This window comes from Hypanus sabinus, chromosome 19 (genome assembly GCF_030144855.1).
Source record: "Hypanus sabinus isolate sHypSab1 chromosome 19, sHypSab1.hap1, whole genome shotgun sequence".
Classification (NCBI taxonomy): Eukaryota; Metazoa; Chordata; class Chondrichthyes; order Myliobatiformes; family Dasyatidae; genus Hypanus; species Hypanus sabinus.
This window is the reverse complement of record NC_082724.1, coordinates 2,105,827-2,119,111: the sequence shown is the minus strand read 5'-3', so window position 1 is coordinate 2,119,111 and position 13,285 is coordinate 2,105,827. Positions and strand designations below refer to the sequence as shown.

At 49.0% G+C, this 13,285-nt stretch overlaps 1 protein-coding gene across 5 annotated transcripts in view; it reads left to right on the top strand.

Annotated features, from left to right (window-relative positions):
* lamb2l (laminin, beta 2-like) overlaps positions 1–13,285 on the top strand; it is a 235,382-nt gene that overhangs the window by 187,495 nt on the left and 34,602 nt on the right. For all 5 annotated transcript variants that reach the window (XM_059943876.1, XM_059943875.1, XM_059943878.1 and 2 more), the window contains 3 exons: positions 682–778; positions 5,114–5,489; positions 6,348–6,532. In XM_059943876.1, coding sequence (XP_059799859.1) covers positions 682–778; positions 5,114–5,489; positions 6,348–6,532 — 658 coding nt within the window. The remainder of the gene's footprint in view (positions 1–681; positions 779–5,113; positions 5,490–6,347; positions 6,533–13,285) is intronic.

Sequence of the window (13,285 nt, the reverse complement as noted above, 5' to 3'; positions counted from 1 at the left end):
ACACACTCCCGGGGTCAGACACAGAGTGAATCCCCCCCACACTGTCCCATCACACACTCCCGGGGTCAGACACAGAGTGAATCTCCCTCCACACCGTCCCATCACACACTCCCAGGGTCAGACACAGAGAGAATCTCCCTCCACACCATTCCATCACACACTCCCGGGGTCAGACACAGAGTGAATCTCCCTGCTCCCCGTCCCATTACACACTCCTGGGGTCAGACACAGAGTGAATCTCCCTCCACACCGTCCCATTACACACTCCTGGGGTCAGACACAGAGTGAATCTCCCTCCACACCGTCCCATCACACACTCCCAGGGTCAGACACAGAGTGAATCTCCCTCCACACCATCCCATCACACACTCCCGGGGTCAGACACAGAGTGAATCTCCCTCCACACCGTCCCATCACACACTTCCAGGACACTGCTGGTATTTATTCCTGGGTTTGGGCAAGGATGCCAAGATTCAGAACTAATTCCAGCTGTCTGTTCACCACAGACTGTGGGGTTGAAGCTGGCTCCTCATGAGGAGAGGGTTCTCCTGGGTGGCTGAGTTACTGATCCCACTGTGGAGTTGGTGTCTCTTTCTCTGTTCTTTCCCCTCTCTCCCAAAGAGACCCTGCCCCCCAATTCCTGCTCCCCATTGCTGACCGCTGCTGTCTTCTCTCCTGCAGTTCACTGGCCAGTGTGAGTGTCGCCCGGGGTTCGGAGGACGCAGCTGCTCAGAGTGCAAGGAGCATTACTGGGGTAACCCACAGCTGTCGTGTCAGGGTAAGGACTGAGCTCAGAAGCCCTTCTGAAGACATGTCTCCCTTATGGTTTGCGAGAATGGAGGAGGTGGGGGGAGGAGAGCGGTCAGAGAACCCACTGGGATTTCGAGGGTAGATCTGAGGGAGAGTCTCAAACGAGGCAGTGTGAGGCCGATCCGTTAACACTGAGGGACATCTCTCACTGCTAATGTTTGAGACAATGAGAAATATAAGAACTAAGAGCAGGAGTCGACCATTTGGTCCATGGAGCCTGCTCTATCATTCAATATGATCAGAGATGATCTGGCTGTGGACTGAACTCCCCCTAAATTGGTAAATCAATTCCTTTTTGCCACACGTACTGAGATCCAGTGGAAAACTAGTTCTCCACACTGTTCATACAGATCAGTGCATAACAAGGGTCTGTACTTGCTGGAATTTAGGATGGGGTGGAATCTCATTGAAACCTTTCGAATGTTGAAAGGCCTAGACAGAGTAGATGTGGAAAGGACGTTTCCCATGGTGGGAGAGTCTAGGACAAGAGGGCACAGCCTCAGGATAGAGGGGCATCCTTTTAAAACAGAGATGTGGAGAAATTTCTTTAGACAAAAGGTGGTGAATTTGTGGAATTTGTTGCCACGTGCAGCTGTGGAGGCCGGGGTCATTGGGTGTATTTGAGGTAGATATTGATAGGGTTCTTGATTGGACATGGCATCAAAGGGGAGAAGGCCAGGAACTCGGGTTGAGTAGGAGATTAATAAAAAGGATCAGCCATGATTGAATGGCGGAGCAGACTTGACGGGTCAGATGACCTAATTTTGCTCCTATGTCCTATGGTCTTGTGGTCTAAAGGAAAACAATAACAGAATGCAGAATAAAGTGTTACAGTTACAGAGAAAGTGAAGTGCAAGGTCTCAACGAGGTAGATTGTGAGGTCAATTATCCCCACCTTTCTCCCCAAACACTTAATTCTTCTGCAGTGTAAAAATCCATCTCGCTGTGTCTCAGACATATTTAATGAGGTACTGTACCCTCTACCGTTTTCCAGGGCAGAGAATTCCACAGATTTGCTATTCTCTGGAAGAAGCAGTTTCTTCTCTTCTCCGTTCTATTTCCCTGAACATTGAGTCTGTGTCCCCTAATACTTGTTTCACTCAGTCAGGTTTACTGCCACCAGCATATCTCATGAAATGTGTTGTCTTGCATTAGAAAACTGTGAATTACAGTAAATGATACAGATAACCAGATAACAATCACAGCACGGAAACAGGCCATCTCGGCCCTCCCAGTCCGTGCCGAACGCCTACTCTCACCTAGTCCCACCGACCCAGATAACCAGATAACAATCACAGCACGGAAACAGGCCATCTCGGCCCTCCTAGTCCGTGCTGAAACCCAGGTAACATGCTAGTTAAATGTAGTTAAATCATTAGAAATAAACAATAGTTAGGTAGTATTCATGTGTTCAATGTCAATTCAGAAGTCTGATGGTGGAGGGGGAAGCTGTTTCTGAATCATTGAGCGTGTGACTTCAGACTCCTGTACCTCCTCCCTGATGGTAACAGTGAGAACAGGACACGTCCTGGGAGATGGGGGTGCTTAATTATGAACGCCATCTTTCTGAGGCATTGCTCTTTGAAAAGGTTCTGGATATTATGGAGGCTAGTGCCCATGATGGAGCTGACAGAGATTACAACTCTCTGCAGCCTTCCTTTCTCAATCTTATCCATCCCTCTCATGATTTGAATATTTTTCTGTAAGATCCCTTCTCATTCTTAATTTCAGTGTGTCAAGCCCAAGGTGACTCAATCTCTCCTCACCTCTGGAATCAACCTGGTGAACCTCCTCCGCACCATCTCCAAAGCTAGTATCTCTCTTCTCAAGTCAGGAGACCATGTGACATTCCAGGTGCAGGAATGGGGAGGAACTGCTCCTGTGTCCATGGTCACGAAACTTCTCTGGGGAATGTTCCCGGGTGCCCGTGAATGACCGGGAGTGATCCAGGAAACAAGCTCGATCTCTTGAAGACAGGTCTCGCTGCGCAGTCTGGGGAAGCGAGGGGACCAAGGAGGATGAGCAGTGACTTGATGGAAGGGTAGAAGATGATGAGTGGCACAGATTGAGGGGCAGCCAGAGACTTCTCCTCTGATGGAAAGAGCTAGCACGAAGGGGCATAATTTTAAGATGATGAGGGAAGTATAGTTGCGATGTCAGAGATCAGTCTGTTTACACAGATAATGGCGGATGCATGCAACGTGCTTGGTGGTCAAAGCAGACTCATTAGGGACTTTTAAGAAACTCTTTGATAGGCGCATGGATGACAGTAAACTGTGGACTATGTTCGAGAGAATTATTAGATTGATCTTAAAGTAGATTAAAAGATGAGCAAAACGTTGTGGGCCAAAGAGCCTCTTCTGTAGTATGGTTTATGTTAACCGGAGGCTGGGAGCCCTTCCTTATCGAACAACCCTTTGCAGACTGGCTGAAGTTACCTGTGAAATAACCTCATGAACTGGGTTAAATCCTGAGTCGGGGTCAGTATCCCACACAAACTGCTGGAGGGACTCAACAGGACAGGCAGCATCTATGGAGGGGAATAAATGGTTGACACTTTGGGCCAAGACCCTTCATCAGGACTGGAAAGGAATAGGCAGAGGCCCAGAGAAGGGAATCTGTCTGCTTCCTTTCTGGATTTATTATCCCTCTCAACCCCATTCTCCTTTATCCCCATAACCTTTCACACTCAAATCAAGAATGTCCAACTCAAATATACCAGTGACTTGACCTTCTCAGCCGTCTGTGGCAATGAATTCCTCCAATTTACCACCCCTTGGCTAAAGAAATTCTCCCTCATCTCTTCTAATTGGGAACCCTTCTCTTCTGAGGATGTGCCCTCTGGTGCTCGACTCCTCCACCATGGGAAACATCCTCTCTACGGCCATTCTACCTAGTCCTTTCAATATTTGATCGGTTTCAATGAGACCCGCTCCTCATTCCTGTAAACTCCAGTGAATACAGGCCCTGAGCCATCAAACACTCCTATCATGTTAACCCTTTCATTTGTAGAATCATTCTCGTGAACCTCCCCGGATTTCCAGCATCTGCTGAATCATTTGTGTCTGGAGCCGATGTCCAGTGGGAGGGCAGTGGTCACCCATTTCCATCCACGTGCCAGTTGCCACCCGGAGTTCACACATTCATTCAGCACTAGCACAGGCCACACTGAATGCAGGGCCATAACTTCCTGAAAACATGTTGGCTTAGCATCTGAGCACTGCTGAGCTACCAGGGAAGGCAGTAACCGGTTAATGGAGAGGTGGGACTGGAGTTACACACACTGTCAGAGTGGGTCAAGACAGGTTGCCTCTTCTCAGATGTGGCACTAAACCCATTCCAGAATTATTCCAATCCAACGGCTCCAACCTCATCCTACGTCTTTGATGGAAATCCAGGAGCCAGACAAGTGTGATGTGACGGTGATGTGATGTGACGGTGTGGAGGGAGATTCACTCTGTCTGACCCCGGGAGTGTGTGATGGGACGGTGATGTGATGTGACGGTGTGGAGGGTGCCTCACTCTGTGTCTGACCCCGGGAGTGTGTGATGGGACGGTGTGGAGGGAGCTTCACTCTGTGTCTGACCCCGGGAGTGTGTGATGGGACGGTGTGGAGGGAGATTCACTCTGTGTCTGACCCCGGGAGTGTGTGATGGGACGGTGTGTGATGGGACAGTGTGGAGGGAGATTCACTCTGTGTCTGACCCTGGGTGTGTGTGATGGGACGGTGTGGAGGGAGCTTCACTCTGTGTCTGACCCTGGGAGTGTGTGATGTGACGGTGTGGAGGGAGATTCACTCTGTGTCTGACCCCGGGAGTGTGTGATGGGACGGTGAGGAGGGAGGGTCACTCTATGTCTGACCCCGGGAGTGTGTGATGTGACGGTGTGGAGGGAGATTCACTCTGTGTCTGACCCCGGGAGTGTGTGATGGGATGGTGTGGAGGGAGATTCACTCTGTGTGTATGACACTGGGAGTGTGTGATGGGACAGTGTGGAGGGAGCTTCACTCTGTGTCTGACCCCGCGAGTGTGTGATGGGACGGTGTGGAGGGAGCTTCACTCTGTGTCTGACCCCGGGAGTGTGTGATGGGACGGTGTGGAGGGAGATTCACTCTGTGTCTGACCCCGGGAGTGTGTGATGTGACGGTGTGGAGGGAGATTCACTCTGTGTCTGACCCCGGGGGTGTGTGATGGGACGGTGTGGGAGGGGGGGTTAGGGTTATGGTGTCCGTGGGTACCAAGTTGTCAGAAAGTGACGCTGGGATTGCTCTGCCCTCAGTAACAGTAATGTTGTTGTTTTGCAGGGTGTGACTGTGACCCAGTTGGTTCAGAGTCTCTGCAGTGTAACCATTCGACAGGCCGCTGCCTGTGCCAAGAGGGATTCACCGGGCCCCGTTGTGACCAGTGCAGTCGCGGTTACAGAGGTCGCTCCCCCACCTGCGTCCGCTGCCACACGTGCTTCTACCTCTGGGACGAGGAGATTGGCCAGCTGAAGGAGGCGATACAGGGGGTCAGGGAGAAGGTGCAGCGGATCACAGACACCGGGCTGGATGACAGTACTAGCCATCGTCTGCAGAAGCTGGAGGAGGAACTGGCGAGTGTGCGGAATCTGGTCCAGGCTCTCCCGTTGAACAGTACACAGCAGCTCGATATACTGCAGCAATTCATATCGGATATCAGGTGCACTTCAACATTCAATTACCCCTTTGCAACCCCACAACTTCTCACTAACTTTGTAATTCCCACAAGTCCCCACACTCCTCCCTATCTCCGAGACTCACACCAGCCTTTACACCCCTTCCCATCTCTGTAACCCCCTCTGGCCCCTGCACCCTCCCCATCTCTGTACCCTTCTCTGGCCCCTACACCCTCCCCATGTCTGTAACCCCCTCTGGCCCCTGCACCCTCCCAATCTCTGTAACCCCCTCTGGCCCCTGCACCCTCCCCATCTCTGTAACCCCCTCTGGCCCCTGCACCCTCCCAATCTCTGTAACCTTCTCTGGCCCCTACACCCTCCCCGTGTCTGTAACCCCCTCTGGCCCCTGCACCCTCCCAATCTCTGTAGCCCCCTCTGGCCCCTGCACCCTCCCCATCTCTGTAACCTTCTCTGGCCCCTACACCCTTCCCGTCTCTGTAACCCCCTCTTGCCCCTACACCCTCCCCATCTCTGTAACCTTCTCTGTCTCCTACACTCTCCCCATTTCTGTAACCCTCTCTGGCCCCTACACCCTCCCCATCTCTGTAATCCTCTCTGGTCCCTACACCCTCCCCATCTCTGTAATCCCCTCTGGCCCCTACAACCTCCCCGTCTCTGTAACCCTCTCTGGCCCCTATACCCTCCCCATCTCTGTAACCCCCTCTGGCACCTACACCCCTCCCCGTCTCTGTAACCCTCTCTGGCACCTATACCCTCCCCATCTCTGTAACCCTCTCTGGCTCCTACACCCTCCCTGTCTCTGTAACCCTCTCTGGCTCCAACACCCTTCCCTGACACAGGGGTATTTACACTGACCAAGAGACTGTTGACTCCTTTGTCAGGGAGGAAATGGACCTACTGTCCCAGAAACTGGATCGTCTGGAGAAGGATAACTCCAGGGTTCTGGAATCAAATGGAAAAGTGGAAGGGGACATCGAGGAGCTGGAGGAACTGACCAGGAACCTGAGTGCGATGCTTGCCCAGAAAACCAAGGATCTGGAGAATCACACAGCGTTAAACGCTAAAGGTGATTACATTTCTGCATATTGTCTTGAATTCAGGAGAGAGTTCCAATGAGCGATGTAGCAGAAAGGCCATTCAGCCCACATGAACTGTTCTAGCTCTTTGAGAGCATTTGTAACCCCTTGAGAAAGTGGAGAAGATGTGAACTGGTATCAGCTTTATTATCACCAACCTACACTGTGAATTTGTTGTTTTGCGGCAGCAGTGCAGTGTAATGCATGAAAAGGTTATTATGAGTTATCATGAAAAGCTTGGAGCAGTGCCTAGTTGGAGATTGGAAGCCTGAGAGGAAAGGGTTCACTCAGCTTCTCCAACTCAGTAGAAAAGGCTGCAACTCGTGGCAGTTTGGAACTTCGAACAGCGGCCAACCAGCGTTTGGTATTGATTGGCCAGAACAAATTAAAGTAGGTCAGGGCCAAGCAGAGCGGCCATCACTGAAGTGCACAGAGTTAGAGCGGGGATTTTGAGGTTTAAGCTCTTTGAGGCTTGAGTAAGAGCAGGCAAACAAAATGTAGGTAGGGTTTTACTCTCACTGCCCCACCCCCACACCGTTCATTGTGCTTCTTTCATTACATTTGCTCACTTAGAACAATGGGGATGCCAGGCAGGATAGTGTAGTGCTGCTCTTGTGGGATGTGGGAGGGCAGGGAGACCTCCAGCATCCCTGATAACTACACCAGTGAGAAATGCATCCGGCTGCAGTTTCTAGTACGCCGCGTTATGGAGCTGGAGCTGGAACTGGATGAACTCCAGATCATTCGGGAGGCTGAGGGGGTGACAGATAGGACACAGGGAGAGCTGGTTACACCAAGGTGCAAGACCCAGGAAACTGGGTGACAGTCAGGAAAGGGAAAGGGATTACGAAGCCAGAGTACCCGTGTGGCCATCCCCCTCAACAACAGGTATATCACTTTGGATACTGTTGGGGGGAGATGACCTAGCAGAGGAAAGTCACAGTGGCCAGGTCTCTGGGTCTCTGAGACTCAGAAGGGAAGGGAGGGAGAAGCAAAATGCTGTGGTGATAGGAGATTCATTAGTTAGGGGAACAGAGATATGGTTCTGTGGGTGAGAACAAGTTTCCCTGATGGTATGTTGCCTCCTGGGTGCTAGAGTCAGGGACATCTCTGATCGAGTCCTCAGCATTCTTGAGTGAGAGGGTGAACAGCCAGAGGTCATGGTCCATGTAGATACCAATGAAGCACTAAACCAGAAACTTATTGGCCAGTGAGCCTGACATCAATAACTAAACACATTGATGAAGGTAGAGTGTTGGATGTAGTGTATATGGATTTCAGTAGGCATTTGATAAGGTTCCCCATGTAAGGCTCCATCAGAAAGTCAGGAGGTATGGGATCCAAGGAGACCTTGCTTTGTGGATCCAGAACTGGCTTCCCACAGAAGGCAAAGGGTGGTTATAGACAGGTCATATTCTGGATGGTGACCAGTGGTGTTCCACAGGGATCTGTTCTAGACCCCTCCTCTTACAGCAGGACATCATTAGGATGCAGAACTGGGATAAGAAGTGGCAGATGGAGTTCAACCCAGATAAGCGTGAAGTGGTTCATTTTAGTAGGCCTAATTTGAAGACAGAATATAATATAAATGGAGAATCTGAGAGATCTTGGGGTTCGTGTCAATAGGACACTCAAAGCTGCTGTGCAGATTGACAGTGTTGGCATTCATCAACGTGGGGTTGAGCCGAGAGGTAATGTTACAGCTATATAGGACCCTGGTCAGACACCACTTGGAGTACTGTGCTCAGTTCTGGTCACCTCACTACAGGAAGGATGTGGAAACTGTAGAAAGGGTACAGAGGAGATTTACAAGGATGTTGCCTGGATTGGGGAGCATTCCTTATGAGAATAGGTTGAGTGACCTTGGCCTTTTCTCCTTGGAGCGACGGAAGATGACAGGTGACCTGATAGAGGTGTACAAGATGATGAGGGGAATTTGATTGTGTGGATAGTCAGAGGCATTTTTCCAGGGCTGAAATGGCTAACACAAAGGGGCATAGTTTTAAGGTGCTTGGAAATAGGTTCTGAGGGGATGTCAGGGGTAAGTTTTTTACTCAGAGAGTGGTGGGTGCATGGAATGGGCTGCCGGCAACGGTGATGGAGGCAGATATGATAGGGTCTTTTAAGAGCTTCTTAGATAGGTACATGGAGCTTAGAAAAATAGAGGGCTATGGGTAAGGATATTCTAGGCAGTCTCTAGAGTAAGTGACATGGTCAGCACAATACTGTGGGCCAAAGGGCCTGTAATGTGCTGTAAATTTGGTTTGTTATGTTCAGTTATTGAAAGGTATTCTGAGGGACCAGATATAGAAGCATTCAGACAGTCATGCACTGATTTGGGATAGTCAGCGTGGCTTCATGCATGCTAGGCCACCTCCAACCAATCTTAAAGAGGTTTTTGAGAAAGTTACTAGGAAAGTGGATGTTGTCTACATGGACTTTAGCAAGGCATTTGACAAGATCCCACATGGGGGGTTGGCTAAGAAGGTTCAGTCACTCAGCTTTCAAGATGACAAGAGACAAGAGAAAATCTACAGATGTTGGAAATCCAATTTACACACTCGCAATGCTGGAGAAACTCAGCAGGCCAGGCAACATCTATGGAAAAGAGTATTATTGACATTTCAGGCCAAAACTCTTCAGCAGGACTAATCTATTCCTGCCTGACATCCTGCTGAAGGGTTTCGGTCTGAAACATTGACAATGCTCTTTTCCATAAATGCTGCCTGGCCCGTTGAGTTCCTTCAGTATTTTGTGTGTGTAAATTGGATTAGAAATTGGTTTTGTGGGAGAAGCCAGAGAGTGGTAGTAGATGGTTGCCTCTCTGATTGGAGGCCCGTGACTAGTCGAGTGCCACCTGAATTGGTGCTGGGTACGTTGTTGTTTGTCATCTATATCAACGATCTGGATGATAATGTGGTTAACTGGATCAGCAAATTTGTGGATGACACCAGGATTGGGGTGTAGTAGACAGTGAGGAAGACTGTGAAAACCTGCAGTGGAATATGGACCAGTTGGAAAAATTGGTTAAAAAATGGCAGATGGAATTTAATGCAGACGTGCCAGACGTTGATAGGACCAACCAGGGTAGGTCTTACACAGTGAACAGTAGGGACTGGGGAGTGTGGTAGAGCAAATTGATCTGGGAATACAAATACACAATTCATTGAAATTGGCATCACTGGTTGATAGGGTCATAAAGAAAACATTTGATACAAAGACCTTCATAAATCGAAGTATTGAGTGTGGGAGTCGGGATGTGATGTTAACGTTGTATAAGACGTTGGTGAGGCCTAATTTAGAATATTGTGTGCTGTTTTGCTCCTGCAGGAAAGATGTAAATAAGGTTGAAAGTACTGAGAAAATTTACAAGGATGTTGCCAGGTCTGGAGGAGCTGAGTTATCAGGGATGATTGAATGGGTTAGGATTTTATTCCTTGGAATATTGAAGATTGAGAGGCGTTTTGAAAGAGATACACAAAAATTATGAGGGGTACGGATAGGGTTAATGCAAGCATTCGCTGAGGTTGAGTGGAACTACAACCAGAGGTCATGGATTAAGATAGATGCTTTATTGATTCCAAAGGAAATTACAGTATCACTGTAGCATTACTAGTGCACAGATATACAAATATTAGAAGAGAAGTAAGAAAGAATAAAAAATAAGTTACCACGAACAGTCCAACAGGAGGGGTCATCACTTCCCTGGCTATAGGTTGATTTATTATAGAGCCTAATGGCCGAGGGTAAGAGTGACCTCGTAGCGCTATTGGGAGCAGCGCAGTTGTCTCAGTCTGTTACTGAAGGTGCTCGTCTGTTCAGCCAAGGTGGCACGCAGAGGGTGAGAAACTTTGTCCAGAATTGCCAGCATTTCGGTAGGGTCCTTTGTTTTACCACAGCCTGCAGTGTGTCCAGTTTGATTCCTAATACAGAGCCAGCCTTTCTAATCAGTTTACTGAGCCTGTTGACATTATCCGGGTTAATACCATTGTTCCAGTACACCACCACATAGAAGATTGTTCTAGAACAGAGAACATAGAAAACATACAGCACAATACAGGCCCTTCAGCCCACAAAGCTGTGCTGAACATGTCCCTATCTTAGAACTACCGAGGCTTTATCCATAGCCCTCTACTTTTCTAAGCTCCATGTAGCTGTCCAGGAGTCTCTGAAAAGACCCTATCGTATCCATCTCCACCACTGCCACTGGCAACCCATTCCACGCACTCACCACCCTCTGCATAAAAAACTTACCCCTGACATCTCCTCTGTTCCTACTTCCAAACACCTTAAAACTGTGCCCTCTCGTGCTAGTCATTTCAGCCCTGGGAAAAAGCCTCTGACTAAACACATGATCAATGCCTCTCATTATCTTGTAAACCTCTATCAGGCCACTTCTCATCTTTCGTCACTCCAAGGGGAAAAGGCTGAGTTCACTCAATCTATTCTCATAAGGCATGCTCCCCAATCCAGGCAACATCCTTGTAAATCTCCTCTGCACTCTTTATATGGCTTCCACATCCTTCCTGTAGTGAGGCGATCAGAATTGAGCACAGTACTCCAAGTGGGGTCTGACCAGGATCCTAGAGAGCTGCAACATTACCTCTCGACTCCTAAACTCAATTCCACGATTGATGAAGGCCAATGCATCACATGCCTTTTTAAACACAGAATCAACTTGCGTAGCAGCTATGAGTGTCCTATGGACTCGGACCCCAAGATCCCTCTGATCCTCCACACTGCCAAGAGTCTTACCATTAATACTATATTCTGCCATCATATTTGACCTACCAAAATGAAACACCTCACACTCATTTGGGTTGAACTCCATCTGCCACTTCTCAGCCCAGTTTTGCATCCTATCAGTGTCCCATTGTAACCTCTGACAGTTCTCCACACTATCCACAACACCCCCAACCTTTGTGTCATCAGCAAAATTACTAACCCATCCCTCCACTTCCTCATCCAGGTCATTTATAAAAATCACTAAGAGTAGGGGTCCCAGAACAGATCCCTGAGGCATACCACTGTTGACCGACCTCCATGCAGAATATGACCCGTCTACAACCACTCTTTGCCTTCTGTGGGCAAGCCAGTTCTGGATCCACAAACCAATGTCCCCTTGGATCCCATGCCTCCTTACTTTCTCAATAAGCCTTGCATGGGGAATATTATCAAATGCCTTGCTGAAGTCTATATACGCTACATCTATGACTCGACCTTCATCAATATGTTTAGTCACATCCTCAAAAAACAGACAATAGACTGGTAGAACATGTGAAGGAGAGGCCTGCATACCCCAAAAGTCCTTAGGAAGTAGAGGTGACTCTGTGTTGGTGCTCCACTCAAGTCTGGTGCAACCTCAGGTACTTGTAGGTCGACACCGCATCTACGTCTTCACCATTAACAGTAACGGAGCAGTGCGGGCTTCGTCTCCCGAAAGTCCATCACCATCTCCTTTGTCTTATTGAGGTTGGTCTGCAGATGATTCAGCTTGCACCATTTGACAAAGTCCTCCACCAGGGCCCTATATTCATCCTCCCATCCTCCCTTTACACCCAACTATTGCTGAGTCATCAGAGAATTTCTGCAGATGGCATGACTCAGTGTTGTATCTAAGGGTCTGAGGTTTACCAGGTAAACAGGAAGGGAGCCAATACAGTCCCCCGTGGGGCCCCAGTGTGCTTATAGCCATGTCTGACACACAGCTCTGAAGCCGCACAAACTGTGGTTTGCCCTTATCTCGGATACAATGGAAGTGCCAACCTGCTCCTCCATAGCAGTCAGTCTGCGGTACGTTGGTGGAAATTTTCTAGATTCTTTGCTGATCCTGCAAATCTCCTCAAACTGCTCATGAAGTAGAGCCACACGGCCCGCCGCCTTCGCAGTCACATCGATGTGTGGGATAGGTCTTCAGGGATGCTTGAAACTGCTCTCCCCTTCTACCTCCTATCCCTCAATGAGGGCTGTTCCCTCAACTTCCCTCTCCTGAAGCCAACAATCAGTTCCTCGGTCTTACTGATGTTGAGCGCCAGGTTGTTGCAACACCCAACCAGCTGATCTCCTCAGCACATTTGGCACACTGCCCTTCATCAGTCAGGGGACATTACAGTTATACAAGACGATGGTGAGGACACATTGGGAATATTGTGTTCAGCTCTGGCCACTCTGTGAAAGGATGGAAAGGGAGCAGAGCAGATTTACAAGGCTGGGCCTGCAATCACTGGTAGATACACAGGAGACTCGAGGGGTGATGAGGGATAGAGACAGCCTTTTACCTAGGGCTGGGGAATCATGAGCAGGTTCAAGCTGAGAGGGGACCTGAGGGGTAACTTCTTCACACAGACAGAAGGTGTTGGGTATCTGGAACCAGTTATTCAGGCAGGTAGAATAACAATGTGTAAAGTAAATGGATAGAGGGACACGGGCCAGATGCGGGAAGATGGGACTAGAGAGCTGGACGGCATGGTGCAGTTGGGCTGAAGGGTTTGTCTCTATACTGTATGACTATGACTGTTCAGTTGGGGTCCTACTATGCCCTGACTCATTCCGCAATTCCCATCCCACTGTCCTTTGGTGCATCACCTCATGGGTAAAGACATGGCCTCCACAGCCAATGAATCAATGAATTCCACAGATTCACCACCCTCTTGCTAACGAAATTTCCCCTCATCTCTGTTGTGAATGGACAACCCTCTATTCTGAAGCTGTGTCCTCTGGTTTTGGACTCACTCGCTATGGGA